Consider the following 22430-nt stretch of genomic DNA (forward strand, 5'->3'; position numbering starts at 1 on the left):
AGGCTCAGAGGGGCCTAAAGTCATAGAGCTGCTAGACCTAGAGCTGAGATTTGTACTGAGGTGTCAGACACCAGAGTGATAATGAATATGCTGTCTGAGTTACTTCTAGGCTGGCCCTTGCTGGGGTATCTTTCATACCCAGTGCAAAACTCTCTTCAGTCATGGTCAACCCATTACAAACTGCTGTGAGTGGTCACTTTTTCAGGCCCGTCAGTGAGGAGAGCTTCTCTGAGTGCAGTGGGGTCAGAGAAGCCACAAGAGGAAGGCCAGCCAACTCCAACTGGATGGTTGTCTTCTGACGGCACTGTTGCTCAGGTACATAGTCCTAAGGGGGAAAGGTAATCACATCTACATCTAGCAAGCCTAATACAGTAAACCTCATAAATGCTAACTAGTTACTTTTATTTCTGCAGCCTTGCTGGCTTAAGGTACAACTTTTCATTCTTGATAAGGAAAGTAAAGGGTCAGTAATAATTAAAAGGATTATTGTGTTTGCTACATTAGGGAATTAATTTTTTGGGCACACTTATAACCTAGGTAAATATCTTTTTTAGTAGACTTTAAAACGTGACCTCCAGAAACCTTCCACTAGGCCACAATTTGCTTATTCTGATATATAACCAATATATCTACCCACCTGGCCAGATTTTAGTGTCACTTGGTGATTATTCTTCAGTCAAGTACCTTCGTCACATATCTATAGATGATATAAGGTTACCATCTGGTGGCTCAAAGGGTTATTGCAAGATTTCCAATCCATTTACATTTTTCTATATAATAAAATACCCAGGGGATAATCCATTTTTCTACATTCCAATTTCTGACATTTCTAGGGACATGTTATTTTTTTTTTAAAGATTTATTTTCTTTATATGAGAGCTGGGGTACAGGCCAGAGGCACCAGAGGGTGAGAGGATTCACCAGAGACAGAGCAGGACGCAGAACAGGCAGAAGGATTGAAAGCACTGCTGAGAGGAGCAGTGGGCGAGCCAGGAGAGGTCTGCCACACCATGTGGGAATCTCCCTGGCTGGCCAGGAATCGAACCCGCGCTGCAGAGGCTGTGGACAGCTTCACAGCGCTGTGCTCAACCCTCTGCGCCAACGAGGAGGTCCCATGTTATTATTTTAAAATAGAAACTTCCTGCTCTTGAATACAATGAAAATCTGTCTTTAACACTAGTCTGTGCTTTAATTGTTTCACTATTTAAAGCTGTCTTCTCCATTTTCCAAATTTGTAAGGTTTGTGTATAATTATATCAAGCAGTCCTTTAAAGCGTTTTAGCAAAGAGTCTCACATATGATCAATGGGAGGTTGCTTTTATTTAAGTGGCATTATTTTCATATTACAATGCCAGTATTCCTGGGCCTCCCTGGTGAGCCATATGTGGGTTAGCTATGAAGCTAACCGCAGCCACTGCAAGCACCAGTTTGATCCTCGGCCAAGGAGCAACCTACCTGGCACAGCAGACCTCTCCTGTCTCACCGGCTGCTCCCCTCAGCAGTGTATTTCAGTCAGTCTGCCTATTCTGTTCCCAACTCTGTCTCTGGTGAATCCTCTCACCCTCACCCCTCCTCCCCGCCCCATACCTCTGGCCGTACCCCAGCTCTTGTATGCATACAAATAAAATAAATCTTCAACAAAAAAAAATAAGTCAATATTCCTTTGGCACAAGGCCTCTGCTTAGAAGTTGGAACACCAGAACTGTTCATGCACTCTCCTCTAGAAAGGAAATTTTTTCATAGCTAAGACTTTCTAGTGCCTTGTAAAACTTTACTTTGATGTTCGTCAGCTTCACTTGTGAACTTCATGGGGGAACTAGGTCATCGTTTGGGTAAAATAATTTCAACTTTCTTTGAAGTTTCTCCTGCTCAGTTGGACTTAGGTGCACATTTGTTTGTATGCCACATCTAAGATTATTTTGTGTATTCTGGTTGTGTGGTCATGTTGAATTTTGTTTTTCCAAATATTAGGAACGGAAACTCACCCATTGTGTTTCTGAGGATGAGTTAAGTTCTTCTACAAGTTCAACTGATAAATCAGATGGGGATTCCAGAGAAGGGTAAATTCTTGTTTTTCTTTCTCCCTTCAAAAACTATTTTTGTTTGAATTAATCCTAAATATACATTTATAGTAGTATTCAAACCTGTACTATTGTTATTGATAATGTTATATATGGGTTTTAGTATATGCTAGAGCCAAAATAACTCCTTATGAACACATCTGATTTTCTTTCAAAATTCTTATAGAATGTCTTCTTAGATCTGTGGATGTAGTGTTTTCATCAGACTTGGAAAACATTTGGCCATTATTTCTTCAACTATATTTTGGACCTTCTGCCCTCTTGAAAATTTTAATTACATGTTAAATTAGATTGCTTAAAGTTTCCCATAGCTCATTGATGGTGCTCATCTTTTTGTTCAGACTTTTCCATCTTTTTCAGTTTTCCTAGGTTGTATTGCTCTATCTCTGAGTTCACTGATTATTTTCTCCTGCATATCTAATCTAGTAATCCCATTCCATATGTATAACACATTGTACTCTTCTGGCTCAATTTTAAATTATTTTATATCTTTCATGCCTCTCAAAATGTAAATGCTTTCCTCTAGCTTAGATATCTAGAATGTATTTCTAACTGCTTAAAGTCCTTATCTATTAATTCTATCACTGTATCACTTCTGGGTCTTTTTATTAACTTTTTTCTCTTCACATGTGTACTGTTTTCCTATTTCTTTGCTTGTCTGCTGTTTTTAACAGGATATCGGATATAGTCAATTTTCTCTTATTTGGGGCTGGTACTTTGATATTTCTCTATTCTTGAGCATTGTACTTGAAGGTAATTAAATTTGTTAGAAATAGTTCAACAGAATTTATACACAGAATTTGGGACTTCCTGACACTTGCCTTCTAAGACTTTCTGACACTTGCCTTCTAAGACTCCTCTTTTACTTTCTTATGGCAGTGGTTATATTCTCTTGTCCTTTGGTTCTGTAGGCTAGAAAGACTATGCGTAGTCTGTTGTACTTTGGCTGCCTATGGCCTGCCTTAAGGCTGAAAGATGTTGACTTCTATCCAGAGCCTGCCTGCAGATTTTGTACATTCTCCACCACATTCAAAGTTTATTTTGTTTTTTGTCCAGAGTTTCTACTTGTTATTTTTGGAAGGGTCCATCTATAGGAACTTATTCGGTTGTTTGGAAGAGAACTTCCTTCAGGTTATTTTGTGTTTAATTTTTTTTTAAAGATTTATTTATTTATTTATACAAGCACTGGGTACAGTCAGAAGCGTGTGAGGGTGAGAGAATTCACCAGAGCCAGAGCAGGGAGCAGAACAGAGAGAGTGACGAAGTACACTGCTGAGGGAGCAGTGGGCGGCAGGAGAGGTCTGCGCGCCATGTGGGACCCTCCTCTGGTGGCCGGGGGGGGGGGGGGGGGGTAGCCGGGGATTGAACCAGCGCTGCAGAAGCTGCGGGCAACTTCGCAACCCAGCACTCAACTGCGCCACTAGGGAGACCCATTGTGTTTAATTTTTTAATGAAAAATTCTCATGAAATAAGTTAAATAATGAAGGGATTTTTTTTCCTTCCAGGAAAGGTCATACAAATGAAATGAGTGACTTGGTACAAATGATGACTCAGACCCTAAAACTGGACTCTAAAGAAAGCTGTGAAGATCTCCTACTACCAGATCCAGTGTCAGAATTTAAACTTCACCGGAAGTATCGGGACACGCTCATACTTCATGGAAAGGTTGCAGAAGAAACAGAGGGACTCCACTTTAAAGAGCTACCTTCAGGTATCAGTTTATCCTTTTGCAGCAAACTGGAGTGCATATACTTCTTAGAGAAATGTATCTATGTATCTAACTAAGTAGCTGATGCTTGCAATTTTTTGGCTTGTTTTTATATTTCGTTTGACCATCTTTATAAAAGGTGTATATTATATGAGTTTCTGAAAAGTTGCATGGATGTTGATTTTTTAAAAAAAAATAAATGTAAATAAATACATGTTGGACCTCCCTGGTGTCACAAGGGGTTAAGCATAGCACTATGAAGCTATCCACAGCCTCTGCAGCACGAGTTCAGTCCCCTGGCCTGCCAGGGAGCTACCCACATGGTGCAGCAGACTTCTCCCGACTTGCCGACTGTTCCCCTCAGCAGTGTATTTCAGTCAGTCTGCCTGTTCTGTTCCCCACTCTGTCTCTGGTGACTCCTCTCACCCTCAGCACCTCTGGCCTCTACCCCAGTTCTTGTACGCATAAATAAATAAATTTTTAAATAAATAAATAAATACATGTTTAGAATTTTTCATATAGATTTTGGTCAAAGTGGACAGTTGTGGTTTTTAGGTTTAGGAGATGGTAAGTCAACATGAAGCCTAAGTTCACATGTACACCTTGGTAATTAAAAATACACAAAGTCATTAAACCAGAAGTTATTTCCCCTGTCTTTGTTATTGTTTTTTAGCTATAATGCCAGGTTCTGAAAAGATCAGAAGAATAGTTGAAGTTTTGAGAGCTGATGTAATCCAGGCCCTGGGGATTCAGCTTTTAGAACAAGTGTATGATCTTTTGGAAGAGGAGGATGAGTTGGAAAGAGAGGTGAGTGTCCTTTTAGCTGTATCAGCTACTTATGCTTTAGAATTTTTTTAAACAGCGTTTTGAAATATAATTCATATAACATACAATTTACCCATTTAAAGTATAAATTCAAAGGTTTTTAGTTTGTTCACAGAATTGTACACACCATCACCACAATCAGTGTTAGAACTTTCAATTAAGAAACCCTGTACGCTTCATCCCCAAGGTTGCCCTTTGCCCCCAAGCAACCACTAATATTTATGTCTCTGTAGATTTGCCTATTCAAAATATTTCATTTAAATAGGATCATGTAAAATATATGATTCTTTGTGATTGACTTCTTTGATTTACCATAATGTTTCAAGATTCATCCATGTTATAGCATGTCATATCACTCCTTTATATGGCCAAATAATATTCCACTGTATGACTATACCATATTTTGTTTAGATAAACATCATTAGCTGATAGATGTTAAGGTTGTTTCTACTTTTTGGCTATTATGAATAATGCTACTATGAATATTTGTGGACATGTTTTCATTTTTCTTGGGTATGTACCTAGGAGTAGAAATTGCTGAATCATATGGAAAGCCTATGTTTAACATTTTGAAGAACTGCCAGACTCTTTTCCAAAACAGGTACACCATTTGACATTCCTTCCAGTAATATATAAGGATTTTAATTTTTCCACATCCTTGCTGATACATATTATTGTCATCATTTTGATTTTAACCTTAGTAAATAGGAAATGGAATTTCATTATGACTTTGATTTACTTTTTCCTGATGAGCAATGATGATATGCATCTTTGAGATGCCTGCTGGCTTTATGTACATCTTTATAGAAGACATGTCTGTTTTGATCTTTTGTACCTTTCAAAATTATTATCTTTGTATTATTGAGTGGTAAGAGTTCTTTATATATTCTAGATACAGATATATTCTATTTATCAGATATGTAATTACAAAATTTTTTTCCTATTCTGTGATGGTTTTCTTTACTTTCTTGATGGCATTGTTTGTGGCACAGAAGGTTTTCATTTTGTTGAACTTTGTTTTGCTTTCTGTCACTTGTACTTTAATATCATATCGAAGAACCTCTTGCCTAACCAAGATAATGATTTGTTCTCATATTTTTTTCTAAGAATTTTTTCATTTAAACTCTTACAATCAGGGCCTCCCCCGTGGCGCAGCAGGTTGAGCACAGTGCTGTGAAGCTGTCTGCAGCCTCTGCAGTGCAGGTTCAATCCCAGGAGCATCCCACATGGCACAGCAGATCTCTCCTGTCTCACCTGCTGCTCCCCTCAGCAGCATATTTCAGTCAGTCTGCCTGTTCTGCTCCCCGCTCTGTCTCTGGTGAATCATCTCACTCCCTTCATCTCTGGCCTGTCCCCCAGCTCTTGTATAAAAATAAATAAATCTTTGAAAAAATAAAAAATAAACTCTTACAATCAGGTCTATAATCTATCTTGAGCTAATTTTTTATATTCGATAAGGAAGGACTCCACTTTCATTCTTTTGCATGTGGATATCTAATTGTCCTAGCACCATTTATCAAAAAGACTCTTCTTTTTCTTTTGAATTGTTTTGGTATTGTTGAAATCAATTGCCCTTAGTGTAAGGGTTTATTTCTAGACTCTCAATTATGTTCCATTGATTTATATGTCTGTCCTATGTCTGTAACAGACTGTCTTAATTACTGTAGCTTTATAATAAGTTTTGAAATCAGAAAGTATGAGTACTCCAATATTGTTCTTCTTTTTAAAGATTATTTTAATATTTTATTTTATTTGCCTTTTATTTAATCTTTTATTTTATTTGGCCATTATTTGCATCCCATATGAATTTTAAGATCAGCTTATTTCTATAAAAATATCGGCTGAGATTTTGATAAGGACACTGTAGAATTTTACATTGAATAAATTTTAGTTTGACTAATCTGACTTTTTCTGCTTAAAGTTAGTTATTATACTAAGTCTTTTTTTTTAAAAAAAAAACGTAATTTATTGGGCCTCCCTGGTGGCGCAGGCAGTTGAGTGCAGCGCTGTGAAGCTGTCCACAGCCTCTGCAGTGCTGGTTCTATCCCTGCCAGCTTTGGAGCAACCCACATGGCGAGCAGACCTCTCCTGTCTTGCCCGCTGCTCTCCTCAGCGGTGTATTTCGTCAGTCTGCCTGTTCTGTTCCCCGCTCTGTGTCTGGAGAATCCTTTCACCCTCCCACGCATCTGGCTTATACCCCGGCTCTTGTATAAATAAAATAAATCTTAAAAAACAAAACAAAACATAATTTATTTAAACTTCCATTATCCCTAAAATTGATTTTTCTTTTGTCTTTAATTGACTAAACAAATTGGCTAATTTGCTGATGTGTAGAAATAATTTTAATTCCTTTAGTCATAATGATTAATGAAATTCCAAGTTTAAAATACAATGCAATTTTAGAAAGTGTGTATATATATATATATATATCCATTTATTAGTATATGCTGTTTTCTGGGAAAATCCATTTTGAATGACTGTTAGCATTTATTGAATATTCCTTGCTCCCTCAAATGAGGCTTGGTTTACATTAGTCATAACTATGTTTAGAAGTATACTAGTCCAAGTGACACAATTATCTGTCAGGCTACAATACAGTAGTCTCTTTATACCAGAAATAATTACACAATTCTGGGAACAAAACCACACAGTTCTTCCTAGAACAAAACTTTTATAATAACAATTACTTACACCTCCTTAGTGTCTGGGTATTTTTTTCCTTCTCAGACATTCATTATATATATTCCTAGACATAAAAGTAAATAATTAGGCATACTTATATTTATATAACACAAGCAATTCTATATTAATTAACAAAATTATTGCCTGAATGCAAAGTTAATAATACATGCTCATTGTAGAACATTTAATATAGATTTTAAAAAAAGAAGTTAGTGTAATCATAGCATTTAGTGACTCCAGATTTTATTGACTATCAGTCCATAAATTGTAGTGGTAGTAACACTTTAAAAGTGTTTTCAGTGTTCAAAGGCATATTAAATCATGTAAGTCTCCAACAATCCAGTGAAGTTTATACTTGGTATCCCCATTTCAGAGTTGAGGACGCCAGAGCACAGAGAGTTCAAATGAGTCTCCCCAAGGTCACATTGGTAACAATGGTTTTTGTAGTTTTCAGAGTATGTTATTCATGTCTTTTGCTAAATTTATTCTTAAGTAATTAGCATTTCTTACATTTGTGGTTGTTCAATAAAATGCATGAAATAAATTTTATTTTAAAAGTACTATATCCTCTTTCTTCTTTATTGAGTGTAATAGTTTGTTATTTTTTTTTTAGCAAACTCCTTAGAATTTTCTCCTTGTCTTTGGCTTTCAGCACTTCTACCCTGCTGTATCTGTGTGTTGATTTTTTTTTTTTTTTAAGATTTATGTATTTATTTATACAAGCACTGGGTACAGTCAGAAGCACGAGAGGGTGAGAGAATTCACCAGTCAGAGTGGGGAGCAGAGCAGGCAGACTGACGAAATACACTGCTGAGGGGAGCAGCGGGCGGCAGGAGAGGCCTGTGCGACATGTGGGACCCTCACCCAGCAGCCGGGGATCGTACCGGCGCTGCAGAGGCTGCAGGCAGCTTCGCAACCCAGCGCTCAACCGCTGCGCCACCGGGGAGGTCCTGTGTCGCTCTTTTTGACCTTGATTCTCCTTGGAGTTCATTGAGATTCTTAAATGTTTTTCAATAAATGTAGGACGTTTTGAGCCATTATTCCCTTAAATATTTTTTCTGCTCCTTTCTCTCTCCTCTTTTCTAGTACTCCCATTTTACATGTAAACCAATTAAGTACACTAAAACTTCATTTTTCTCCATTTTCTTTCCGTTCTTTGGAAAGAAAGATCTCTATTAATCTATTTCCAAGCCTGCTTAATTTTCTTTTCCAATTTAAATATATCACTGAGCACCTCTGGTGACTGTTTTGTTATTGCACTTTTCAACTCCAGAATTTCCATTTGGGTCTTTCATAATTTCTTTCTGTTTACCAGTATTCTGTTTGATATGATATTTTCATCATAACTTCTTTAATCATTGTTTTCTTTAGTTCTATAAAATGTTTGCAGTGGTTACTTTGGCTGTCTTTGTTAAACCCAACATCCAGTTGCTCTCCTATGCAGTTTCTCTTGCCTGTATGCTTCTTCGCCTGCCTCATAACTTTTTATTGGAAATTGGATATTTTTACCTAATGTATTGTTACAACTTTGGGTACTGGCATCCAAGAGAGAGGAGGTTCATTGTAAATGTTATTTGCTTGTTTATTTGTTAGTGATTGGCTCAATTATTTTGGTGAAATCTTATTTACCTCTCCCCCTGTCCCCACAATATAAAGCTTCTGACACTGCCCTCAGTGGGTGCAGCTTTGGGTATGTCCACTCACAGCCATCTTGAAATGACAAATTCAGCAAACTCTTCTGATTTTCTTTCCCTGACTTCACCAGGCTGCAAGGTTTTTTAGTTGTCAGCTGATTGCTTTATTATTTTCAACAATGCCCTGGGGCATTCATTGCTCCACAGACTGATCCAATCAAATCTGGCTCCTTTGAAGGGCCAGATCCCAAGGTCAAGTGTTTGAGATTTATTCTGAGCCCAAGGGGCTTCTCCCAGCTTCAACAGTTTAGCCTAAATATCTAGCAAATCCACCAATCTCCTCTCAGTGCCTTTCACCAGTACCTCCAGTTTTTGAGAGCATTGTTATGTTTGAATTTCCGCACTTTCTTTTCCAGATGAATTCTGTTCATTTAGGAAAAGATTTGGTGCTATTTTATGTCTTCTACTCCCCAGGCAAAAATCTCACAGCTCTGGAGCTGGGAATGTGGACAATAGCATGCTTGTTTCTAAGTGGTACCCCACTTTAGAAGTTCACTGGCAGTGAGGGGCAGTAGTAGACTGTGGTGTTATCATCATGCTTCACCCAGCATACAATCATCGCATTATGGTCTGGGCAAAGGTGATTGGGGCCCCAGCATTTTCAGTGTTTCTGCATCCAAGGCAGATTCTCTATCTTAGAGTATAAGCGGTGCTTAGGATTCCCATTTCTTGGCTGCACGCTCCTGAAATCTCAACAACAGTTAATAGGGGCAGGTGTCCTGCTCCGATCAGGAAGAGAGCCTTCAGACTTGCAGGTAGAGGTTATTGGCTTTACCAATCCGGTATAGATTATTTTTTTTTTTACATGGGAGGGAGGCACTTAGTCAAATCCCACCTATTACTGTTGATCTTAGTTTAAGTACCACATTTCATACAGTTCTTACCAAGTTTTAATTGATTTTCTTGAAAAAAATGTTTGTTGTATACCCTTAGGACCATTTCTTGAGGTTTGATTGGTTTTTAAATCATTTTCACCAACTTTAATGAGGAGGCATGTGCAGTTAATACACTGTCATGACAAATATGAAACCAATTAGGATCACATTTTATATTTAGTTACAGTCTTTAATCTGGCAGTTACTCAATGTGTTTTTCATGACCTTGATATTTTTGAAAAGTATTAGCCCATGTGTTTTATTAAATGTCCTGTTGTTTGGATTTGTCATTTCCTTATGAATGTGTTTTTTTGCCAGACATAACACAAAACTGATGTTCTTATCAGTGCATTGTATCAGGAGGTGTTTGCTATCTATTTAAGGTTTTTAGGTGGTATTTTAATTTCAGGTGTTTTGTCAATAGATATTCATTGAGTGTCATATAGTAGTTATTTTTAATTTCTAGTCTGACAACTTTATACTAGCCTGACTAAATTTAATTGGTCATTTGTATTATTTTGTAAATGCCTTGCTTAATTTTATCTGTGGGATTTTATCAACTCTAATGTTCTAATATTGTCATGTTTTAGAGATTCTTTGTATATTTAATGGTATTCTTTGGCATGTATGTGGCATGTATGTTTCCCTAGTTTGTTTGCTCTTTATGAATATTGTTTGATCTCTTGAAGTTTTAAATTTCTATATAAACAAAACTTTTAGCATTTTCTCTTATGATTTCCACCTTCAGTATCATGCTTAAAAAAATCTAAGATTGCAGAATTATTTTTTCTGTTACATTCTGATTTTTTTTTGTTTCCCAAATAGGTACGTTTACGGGAGCACATGGGTGAAAAGTATACAATTTACAGTGTGAAAGCTCGCCAGTTGAAATTTTTTGAAGAAAATGTGAATTTTTGAGAATTTATTCTAATCTGCTGCCAGAACTGAAGAGCTATTTTTAAAGGATTTTTGCTTTAACAAAAACAAGCCCATGACAATGGTTGGAGACCATTCACCATCCTTGTATCTTTTTGGGGTTTTTTAACTTAAAAAAATTGACAGACCAGAGCAATATGAAGCAAGCTCACAAGAGGGGAAAAAAACACACACAAAAACTTTGGCTATCTTATTCTCTTTATAATGAAAAATGTGTATATTTGGTTATTGTTTACTGAGCCTTAACCACCAATATCTACAACTTTATTTTTTTAATATACTAATTAGCTTGAATTAGCTAAACACAGGCTCATAAGAGATTATAAGTTTTATATTGTAATATAGTGATAAAAGCAATAGGAGAAATAAATGATGCAGTATGTCCAGTGATACTGTTTGTTGTTAATAACTTTAGGTACTAGTTGATGTTATTTTCTTAAAAAGTCAATTCATGATTCAAGATTTAAAGAATATGAAGTTGTATCTAGTACTTAGGCAGTTGAATTCCTTTTTTTATATACTGATGGATATTTAGCATTTTGTTTTCATTTAATACAAACCTCATTTAGGGTATACAAGAAATAAAACTTTCTGTTATTTTGGCTTTGTAAATCAATGTTTTTACATACTTTTTTTTTTTGAGAATTTTCCATATGAAGACATTTCTTAAACATGAATTCCTTCTCCAATTAAGTAACTTGTAAGTCAAGTCCAGATCCTTTTAGTTATGTTGGACATATGTGACACCTGAGATTTGTTGTCTTATATACCAAGGTACTGGTTGTCTCCCCATTTTTAATGTATTAAGTATATGTCACACATTTTGTTAGTTGTTTAAATGGGAGTATTGCCCATGTAGGAAATAAAGTTTTTATAAAATAGAGGGTCTTGATTAGTAAATTTTCACTTGTATATTTCAAGGGATTCTTAAAAATAGATACTGCTCTGGTATGTCTATTCATAATTAAAAATGTATATTACATTCTTTGAAAATTATACACACGTGAAACACCAATGAAATGTTCCATCCTTTCCAGTCGTTATACCCTTTTATTTACTTTTTACTATATGCCAGGTGCTATGGCAAGAATTAAGGATATATACATATATTGATATATGGTGGTAAGTAAAACAGTACTCCCTGCCCTGCCCTTACTGATGCTTATAGCCTGGTTTCTGAGACTATGTATTTTACTCATGTTGTATTTAACTTTATTCAAGTATCAAGACCACTCCATACAACTATGTCACCTAGAAAGCATTTCATCCACTGTTTGATTTGGCTGCCATATTTCCACTCTTTTCAGCACTGGAGGCAGATACCTTTTCCTTGCAAAAGAGAAACCCATGGTTTGTTAACTTTATCAATAACAAAAACGTTGGAGAGGCAGGTGGCAAAGCTGTTCCACTTCATCTTTCACATGGACTAACCTCTAAAGAACCTGGATATAACTTGGTAATCACACCAATTCTCCACAGGTTAGCACCACCAGTCACCACACACAGGTTAACCTTTCTCAAACTTAATGAAATCTGTAATCTTGTCAGTTTCCAAATCATTCTAAATGGTGTCATTCACCTTGATGAGAAGGGACCAGGATATGAATGGTATGAGCATCATGGGTCTCCAGATGAGGTATTCCTTTGGTGCCCACAAAGATTTTTCTCACTTGTACTTGGCCTCCTCAGCTGTAATGCAATGAACAGCAAAGTGACTGAGGTATCATAGATAAGATGGAAATTCTCTCCATTCTTGTCAGTGCTGATGCCATCCCTGAAACTGATGAGTAGGTTCTATCAGTGTGAACTTTGCCATTGTAAGGGCCAGTCTGGGCACAGTGCAGGTTTTCTGATCCCATGCAGACCGGGTAAAGGAGGAGTCAGAGTCCTCAGTAGTTTTGCAGGTTTTTTATTTGGGGTTCACCAGGCATATGGCAGGCAAGGGTGCTGGCTGGGGGGCTGGGAGGCCTCCCAGCCCCCAGCAAGTCTTCACTCTATCTGGGCTCTCTAGCGTTCGTTCTGCTGCTTCTCGGCTTCGGCTTCGGCTTCGGCTGCTGCTGCTGCTGCTGCTGCTGCTACTGGTGCTGCTGGCGTCCCCCCGTGATGCCACCCTTAAAAAGCACAGTCTTAGCTGAATCCCATCTACCTACGCCCACACCCTATTCCAGGTGCCTGCCATCAGGCATGCATTCAGGACAAGGATCCATCCTGATGGCGGAAGGGCAGAAAAGCCTGATATTTTCTTTACCCTACAGCCATCCATGTAATGAGCCACTGCATACAGATTATCTTCACCTCATCTCCTGTTAGAACATACTTAAATCTGTTTCTTAGGAAAATGATGAGGCTGGTGGATGGGCAAGCAGCAAACATCCCCCAGTCAGTATGAACTGCAACTCGCTTCACATACTTCTTGGGACTGATCCATGGCTGTGCTAAGAATGGAAAACTGAGACTTCTTATTTTTACTGTGAAGGGCTTGATAGGACTCAGCTATAAAACTAGTCCCAGTGTCCAGATGGGGGCAAATCTTGGGTAAAATATTGGTCTTCCTGAGCTAGCCACCATTTCTTGCCTATTTTACAAATGCAAGGAATTATTTTTGTTTTGTTTGTTTATTCATTCATTTTTCTTCCCACTGTGTTCTGGTTGTGATTTTTCCCCCCTTGACTATTTATTCATTTTTCATTTTATTATGAACATATTGTTAAAACTATCAATTTTCCTCTCAATGTACCTATGGCCATATTTCTTACATTTTGTTGTGATATTTATTTATTTATTTTAAGATTTTATTTATACAAGAACCAAGGTACAGGCCAGATGCACACAAGGGTAAGAGGATTCACCAGAGACAGAGCGGGGAACAGAACAGGCAGACGGACAAAATACACTGCTGAGGGGAGCAGCGAGCGAGACAGGAGAGGTCTGCAGCGCCATGTGGGGCCCTCGCAGGCTGGCCAGGATTGAACTGGCGCTGCAGAGGCTGCGGACAGCTTCACAGCGCAGCGCTCAACCGCCTGTGCCACCAGGGGAGGCCCTGTTGTGATATTCTTTTAACAATAGTTTTTAAATAGTAATTCTGGTTTTGACTTTTAGAAGTATTTCTTGATTTCTGTCTATTTAGAAAGGCAAGGAAATTCTCTTTGTTCCAGCTACATTGCATTGTTGTTACTGAACATGACTCGTGCAACCTTTATTTCTTAGAATTACTTTACTGTGTGGTTCATCATCCATTATTGGAATGGCCCTATGGGCATTCAAAGACATTTGATTCTATTATATACAGACAAAACCACTTATCTATTAAGTATTCAAACCAACATAAGGCCTGTAAGTAGAATTTTGTGAGGGAAATATTCTGTATCAATAATAACACAGCAGCCACTGGCTATATTTGGTTGCTGAGCCCTTAATATGTGACTACTTTAAAGAACTCAATTTTTAACTTTAAACACACAGGTGATTAGTGGCACCAACAATAGTATACGGTGCAGCTATCATTCATTTAGTAAATAGTGAGCACCTACAATGTGTCATGTACTCTTGTACAGTGCAAAGAGTGAGCAAAACAAGGTTCCTGTACCCATGGAGCTTATGATCTAGGGAGGACAATTAATAAATAAATATATACAGTGAGAAATATTAATTAAATGTCATAAAAAATAAAGCAAGCCAAGTGGATAAAGAATGATGGAGCATACTACTTTATTTTGATAGGGTAGTACGAAAGAGTTGTTTTTTGTGACATCTGGATAAAAAGTGAATGAAAAAAAATTATGTGTATTTGAAGAAAAATGTCCCCAGTACAGAAGACAAGTGCAAAAATCTTCCTATCAATCACCTGTCCATTTGACCTAGCAAAATGTGAAAGGCATTAACATACCATCTAAAAAGATATGAACTGATACCTTTGAATCATACAGTGTTGTAAACCAGTGTTACCTCAGTTAAAAAAAAATCGGAAAGGGAAAATGTTGCCTACTAAGCGTGTAGCTTTGTGAATCTTTGATTTACACATTTCCCATCTTATTCAATGCAAAATGATTTCTAACAGTGACATCTTGGCAGCTATGAAATGTCTTCTGCTCCATTTAATGCTTGCTGATATTAAGACTGACTCATTTTACCCCTTCTTTCTACTTGCAGCAGCGTATTATGTCCTTGTTTCTTCTTTCAACTTTTAGATGTCATTGTTTGCTTTCTGTGTAATTTTTTATTTTAAAATGTGGAAATTCTTTTTAGGCAAGTATAATTGTCTTAGACTGATTAAATCATAAAACTGCAGGCAAATGAGGCCACACATTAACTGTGATTTTTCAAAAAAAGAAGAAATTACATGTCTCAAAAATACCTAATGAAAATATTTGAAATCCTGTGTTTCTACTGCTTTCTCAACTGATTTTGGTCAGGATTAGTCCTTTTCAACCTTCTTTTTATACCCCCAAACATATTAAACTTTTCTCTCAGCTAAGGTAGAAGCAGAGACCTTGATCCACTTGGTGGGTGTTTATCAGAACCTATTAGAGTCTGACTTCAAGCACAAAAATGTGCATTTTTATTCACTAACCCCACTCATACCATTTTTTTTTAATAATTTTTTTTTTTATAGAGGCATGCTTTATTTATTTGTTTGCTGGTTTTGTTTATACATGCACTGGGTACAGTAAGAAGCGCGGGAGGGTGAGAGAATTCACCAGAGCCAGAGCGGGGAGCAGAGCAGGCAGAAGGACCGAAGTACACTGCTGAGGGGAGCAGCGGGCAGCAGGAGAGGTCTGCGCGCCATGTGGGACCCTCCTCCGGTGGCCGGGGAGCAGCCGGGGATCGAACCGGCACCACAGAGGCCGCGGGCAGCTTCGCAACCCAGCACTCAACCGCTGCGCCACCGGGGAGGCCCCCCACTCATACCATTTTGAACAGATGAAGTAACTTGTTTCTTAGCCATATTTGCAAGCTCTTAACTTTTATTTTTTTTTAAAGATTTATTTATTTATGCATACAAGAACTGGGGTACAGGCCAGCGGTGTCGGGGGGTAAGAGGATTCACCAGAGACAGAGTGGGGAACATATCAGGCAGACTGACTGAAATACACTACTGAGGAGAGCAGCGAGCGAAACAGGAGAGGTCTGCTGTGACATGTGGGTAGCTCCCTGGCTGGCCAGGGATCAAACTGGTGCTACAAAGCCTGTGGATAGCTTCACAGTGCCGTGCTTAACCCCTTGCGCCACCAGGGAGGACTGCTCTTAGCTTTTAAATCACATTTATTATACTTAGCTGCCATGCTTAGTCTTAACTCTGCCTTCTTAATTTTTCTTTTTCTGACTTGTGCTATATTATTTGTTCCCTTTTTTAAACTCCTAGTTTGCAAGTTTGAATCCTGGTATTGAGAAATAGAATATTACTTATAATAACCTCCAACTCCCATAACTCATACGAGACCATTAGAACATTTCCCTTAAATCCACTGGAAAATTTAAAATGAATTTATAGCTTTGTAAGTTTTCACCTTGGTCTACCTCAGGTAAATTTTACTTTACCACACATTAATAAATTTTTTCAAAGGTACTTGCTATTATTAAGACATATTCAAAATTGGCACCTACACAAAAGAGAAATAGTGCTTACTGACATTTTCAGAACCACAAACTTCTAAATTTGGCCTTCACTATTAGTTTTGAACAAAAAAACTCTTTAGATACAGACTTGTACTGAGTTTTAATTGAAAACATTAAAACAGCTTAACGTTCAATGAATTAAAAAACTTTGATGATAGTCACATTGTATTACCATTATGAAGGATTTATTATTTTTGTAGACCTGAAAGCAGTTTTGCATACTTGTGTTTTCTGTTCTCTATTGCAGAGGAAGATTATGAAAAGACAGTTTGAAATACATATAAATCAAAACCCAACTGAGAAGTGAAAAACAAGGAGAACAAAATCTATACACGGCTGTGTCATAAGAGCATAGGCGGTTTTCGGCTTATGTTTTGGGTATGAAAACAATTTAGTTCATTTCACATGAAACAAAAGCAGGTGCAACAGTAAAACTGAATCATGAAAACCCCAATCAATTATTTTTAGCATGCCTCTTAACTTTTCTTTCCCCCGATTTCTTGTCTTCTGTGCCTGAGTCTTGAACAGGTAGCCACTGGAGTGGGTGCCGGCGATAAATTGGCCATGGAGGAAGTGTCAGCTGGGTTAGAATGGAAAAAGTGCATCAGTTATAGCCACTCAGGATTTAAAAGACCATCACGTATAATGCCTGATTCCCAAGTTATTCCTATACTAAAGGGGAAAAAAAAATCCTATGAAAACTCTGTGTAGTGGCCCAGACAAAATACTCATAGAAAGAGGCCTCATGTTTACACTTACGACTTTAAGAGCTAAAGGGGAGATGAGGAGGCAGCAGTGTAAAAACCACAAGAAATTTCTACTTGCTTTGGCTTTAAGATTATTATTTGGAGCTGCTACAATAAGAAATGAGCTGTAACCACAACAGGGTTGTAATTTGATGCTATTTGGCATAGTAGGTTTCCGATGACAGGAAGGGGAAATAATGATGGGACGGGATGAAGGAAAAGTTAGTGCTGGCTCTCACTACTAGTTCCAACCAAACTAACCCGGAGGAGAAAACCGTAGCTGCCACTAACATTCAAACGCTCACAAATTTCTTACCAAACACGAAAAAGCAAATCCGGCCATAACTATATAGACAGTCCACCCGAACTGTTCAGCCACGTACCCGTAGATAAATCCAACTATCTGGAGACAAAATATATTAAATACAGTCAAGCTGGGGAAGAGGGGTAAAAGTGTGTGTGTAGGGGGCTAGATTGTGTAAAACCAATACTTACTGCAGAAAAAAGAATAATTCCCTGAAACATCTGTTCCGCTAGCTTCTGGCCCTTGTAATCCTAGAGGTGAAGGAGAGCAATGCAAGAGTTTACTCACCACCCGACAGTACAATTACTGTCCTGGCCTCGCCGATCACGGAGCAACTCCCAGCCAGGGACTCCCGTAAAGATCTGATCAAGGAATGCTATTCTAGGTTTCTGGGTCTGAAGCACCCGAATGCAGCAAGGGTAAGGGGATGGATTCTCGCAGAGGACGGATAAGCGGGCGCCCAAGGAGGCGCAATTAAGGGAAGGGAGTGTAAGGCAGCAGCAGGGAGGGTCCGGAACCGCGCCGCACCGGTCGGCGTTCCGACAAGGGCCAAGAAGACGTGAGGCCAGCAAGTGGCAAAAGGACAGAGCCCTTACCATCTGCGTGGGCAGCGAGCTCAGATGCTCCAGCATGGCTGGCTGGGAGGGCGGGCAGCAGAGCGCAGGCGGCGGGCAGCAGGGCGAGAGCGGTTGCGACTCAGGGGCCGCGGGGGCCGGGGTCTGGCAGTGCGTACAGCCCGGCGGGTCCACAGACGCCGTAAGCGCGACGGCCGCGGCCCCGGAAGCGGATGTTTGGGGGCGGCCCGCACGGCCCCAGGCCCCGCCCCGCGCCATCCCTAGGCGACCCGGACTGTCGGAGCTGGCTGTGCCCCGGCGCGCCGCCCGCGAGGGCTGACGTGGCAACGGTGGCGGCCGAGCCGAGCCACCGCGCGCCCTTGAAGGGTTCGCCGTCGGCGCTGCTGGGTGCCGGGAGCTGCGGCCCGGGCCCCCCACTCTGTCTTGACCCGAGCCTCGGCGGCCTGACTGCCGTGGTTGTGCTGCGCGTCTCCATGACGACGGGCTCTTCTCACTGAGGCCCCCGGCTCCGGGGCTGCCCGCGGCGCCTGCTCGGCGCGACACTCCCGCTGGCGGAGCGGCGGGAAGGCTGCGGGGCGAGGCGGCGGGGACTGCGGGGCTGCAAGCCGGCTCTGAGCGAGCGGGCGAGCGGGGCCGGGCGGGAGCGCGGGAGACGCGGCGAGGCCGCGGCGGCCGGGCCCGGGGCCTGCGGCGCAGGCGCTGAGCTGGCGGGGCGGGCCGCGGCGAGGGCGGCGGCTCCTCCTTCTCCCGCTCCGGCGGCAGGTAAGGGCTTCCGCGGGCGCGGTCCCAGGGATGCCGCCCGAATCCTGTCTCGGGGTCTCTCTCGGCTCGGGGGGCGCCCGTGGAGCGTCACGCTACCCCTAGAATTTAGAGGGGACTTCCCCAGGTCCTACCCGCGAGAGAAAGGGAATCCTCTCGGAGAGGCGACTCGGTGTTCGACCGCCGCTCGCAGGGTGGAGAGAGCGCCCGCCGCGGGAGTCTGGAGTTGTCCCTCAGCGTGCTCGCCGCCTTGGCTGGCTCCCTCACGGAGCTAGGCCCGGCCCCTCCGTTAGAGATCGGCCAAGGGTTGTCTCAGTCTCGACGTCTCTCAAGCGAGGTCAGCTGCCCGCGTTTCGGAGGAAGCCCTTCTGAGCACCCTGGCCTGTGGGTCCCAGCTGGCTCCCGGGCTTGTGTGCCTTGTTACATGGCAGGGTCACAGATGGTTAGATTGCAGGGCAGAGTGGTGTGTAGCTGCTGCCCCTTGTTCATGTAGCCAGCAAACTTCCTCAGCACCTTTCTTTGTGCCAGACAGTGGGTCGCGATACTCGACCCACTAGTGTAACCAACACTAGGCCCTTGCCTACCTAATGCCTAGGGTATGTCAGGACAACCACACCTCAGAACTGTAATGACAGCTGGATTAACTCTGGGATAGGGAGGCCTGAGAGATGTGAGAACTCAGGGGAGGTGCAGTTGGATATGGGGTTTAGGGGAAGCTCCCTTAACTCCAGAACGCCAAGCGCAGCAAACCAGATGAGGACGCTGGAGAAGTGGATGTATATCTTGAGTGCCTCTCCACCTTTCAGCCTGTCAGAGACCAGACAGACATTCTGTTGTATGTAGAAATAGACATGTCCCTGTCTTATCCCTCTTTAGATGCCCTTCACAGGTGGCAGTTGCTGTAGAGACTCTTTAGTATTTGAGGTCTAAAGATATGTTGGGGAAAGGCTGTTAGGTTCTATTTGAGAACCATCTCTTTTGGAATCTGCGTCTTACCTTATGTTGGAGTTTTTCCTGATTACCATCAAAGATTGCGTTCCCTTTCCGATTAGGAACTTATATTGTTCTTAGATAAACAAGATCATCTTTCAAATATCACATGCCTGCTTTTTACCAGACATTTTAGACGGTGAGGATACATCCATGAACAATTTCAATAGTCTCAATTGACTTCATATAGGAACCATAGAGCTGACATTCTTGTCAGGGAAGACAAGTTAAAAAAAAAACAACAAATAAATTAGAGAATTTTGTAATCGAGGAGGAGTGTAAAGTTTTCCTGATGGCCTCTCAGGGGATGGGTAAGAGGAGACAGAAAGATGACCTTGATGCTTGGTGATCTTGACAAGACCAGTTTGAGTGGAACAGTAGGGACTCAAGTCTAGTTGGAGAAAACTAAAGAGAACAGGAGGAGGGGCAGTGTAACTAAAGACCTTAAAGCCTTTCGAGCACTTATTTATTTATTTAATCTTTCCTTTTATTTCCTTTCAACCTTTTAGCGAGAGGGGGAATAGAGAGGTGGGTCTGTGGGTCAGGTCCACGTGGAGAGGGCAATAGTGTCTTTTTTTTGTTAATTAACTGAAAGATGCCAGAGCATTATAATATGTTGATGGGTGTGATCAAGCAGAGAGGGAAAGAGTTTTCTGATGTTGCACCAAAGAAACAATTTTAGGATGGGTGACAGAGCGTCAGTGGAATACTCTCATGGGGGTACATGTAAGGAGGGAAAGCAGAAAAGGTGAGCACAGCTGTTGAGAACGTGGGTACAAATGCAAATAGCCAACAAATTTTTAAAGTCTTCTTTTTCCTTTAGACTTCTTTACCCATACTTCTTTTTGGGTATGCCTCCCCTATTGTGAGTGATTTGGAAATGTGAAAAATTTTAATAATTTCTAAATAAAAACAGTAATTTTCTTGTTTTTCTTTTTTTTAAATTGAAATAACACTGCATTGTAACATATGTTTCAGGTGTGCATTATTAAAGATCACCGTATGTATATATTGCATTAAATTTGCCACTAAAATTCTAATTCTGTCCTTCACATACAGTTGAACCCTTTTTAAAAAACTAATTTTCATAAATATTGTTGATCAAGTTATACACAGTTGTACACTTTTACAAAAATATAACCACTATTACATATCCCAAGTATATCAAAAACCTGCTGGGATTGTTTTTCTTGTGTTTAGCAACTGGAATAGCACAAATACATAAGCCTTTTGATCCACATAACACCTATAATTAACTATTACTGGAAGTTGAACTAAAACACTGTTCCATGTACTATTAGCTATCTGAGGTTTACCGGAATCAGGTAAGTTTTCTCTAGTCTTGATGGAAGTGGGCTCCAGCAGGAAGATGTTAGAGATTTGCCTGAGCAGCGCCCAGCCTTCCAACTTCTGTAGGTTATGCTTAATCCACAGTGTGCTAGAGGCACATGGCTCAGGGTACATACCGATGCATATTTTTCAGATTGGAAGAATATATATATTTGTGTATGTATTGCTCTAGAAAGAAATGAGAGAGCAGGGGAAAGAGTATTTTAATATTAGCTTGTATTATGCAAGATGAATTATTTTCACCCAAATTTGTAATCTGGCTTGTAGTTCCCCAGTTTTTTAAACAGCCCTTCTGTATAGTTCTCTTTTTAAAGACCTTAAGAAAGCAAATGCCTGATATTCACACTTAATATGAAATTATATTTACTTTAGTTTTAGAAATGTTATATCTGTAAAATTAATAACCTTATGTACATGTGCAGTTATTCTCATGGGAAATGGTGAAGTTGAAGAAGGTAAAGACCTCAAATGTGTGCTTACAATATACTAGTTGCAGAAAATCTGTTTTTAAGGAAACATTACAAGAGACTGTTACAGAAATCTAACTGTTTAGTTTAATCCACCTGCAGTGTGTTTCCATTCAATTATTTGTTTTGAAAAAGGGAAAGCACCAAATGAGCTGGGGAGCACAATGCACAGGTAGTATCAGTATTAGACATCACTTTCTTAAGAGATGGGTAATTAACCAACAGGATTTTTGAGAATAGCATTCAAAACTTTTGATAATAAAATTGGGATTGTGGATTTTTTTTAAAGATTTACTTATTTATGCATACAAGAGCTGGGGTACAGGCCAGAGGTGCAGGCGGTGAGAGGATTCACCAGAGACAGAGTGGGGAACAGAACAGGCAGACTGACTGAAATACACTGCTGAGGGGAGCAGGGGGCAAGACAGGAGAGGTCTGCTGCACTATGTGGGTAGCTCCCTGGCCAGCAGGGGATCGAACTTGTGCTTCATAGTGCTGTGCTTAACCCCTTGTGCCACCAGGGAGGCCCTGTGGATTTTTGTAATTATCTTTCTCTGCTATAATTTTAAATGAATTTGGACACTATACCCTGTTCTTTAATTCCTGTAAAAGATGAATGCGCTATATGTTTTGTACTGATAAACCTGACCTCAGATTACTTGATCATTGACAACCAAGATCATGTCTAAACTAGTTTTTGTTTTTTGTTTTTAAAGATGTTTTGTTTTTGTTTTAAGATTTATTTATTTATTTATTTGTTTATACAAGCACTGGGTACAGTGAGAAGCGCGGGAGGGTGAGAGAATTCACCAGAGCCAGAGC

The 22430-nt window shown here is 40.1% G+C and overlaps 2 protein-coding genes across 2 annotated transcripts in view; one reads left to right on the forward strand and one right to left on the reverse strand.

Moving 5' to 3' along the window:
- Nucleotides 1-10783, forward strand: part of NEK4 (NIMA related kinase 4) — a gene marked incomplete at both ends in the record, with an annotated part of 28241 nt that extends 17458 nt beyond the window's left edge. The window contains 5 exon segments of the mRNA XM_084248266.1: nucleotides 206-315; nucleotides 1972-2060; nucleotides 3587-3792; nucleotides 4463-4596; nucleotides 10691-10783. Coding sequence (XP_084104392.1) covers nucleotides 206-315; nucleotides 1972-2060; nucleotides 3587-3792; nucleotides 4463-4596; nucleotides 10691-10783 — 632 coding nt within the window.
- Nucleotides 10784-16871: 6088 nt separating this feature from the next.
- On the reverse strand, nucleotides 16872-18300 carry SPCS1 (signal peptidase complex subunit 1; the record flags this gene model as incomplete). The annotated part of the gene is made up of 4 exons (XM_084247275.1): nucleotides 16872-16997; nucleotides 17480-17566; nucleotides 17659-17718; nucleotides 18064-18300. The coding sequence occupies 4 exons, from the start codon at nucleotides 18298-18300 to the stop codon at nucleotides 16872-16874; spliced, it is 510 nt and encodes a 169-aa protein (XP_084103401.1).
- Between the last annotated feature and the right edge of the window lie 4130 nt (nucleotides 18301-22430).

The sequence above is a fragment of the Talpa europaea genome, assembly GCF_964194135.1.
Source record: "Talpa europaea genome assembly, chromosome: 11".
Classification (NCBI taxonomy): domain Eukaryota; kingdom Metazoa; phylum Chordata; class Mammalia; order Eulipotyphla; family Talpidae; genus Talpa; species Talpa europaea.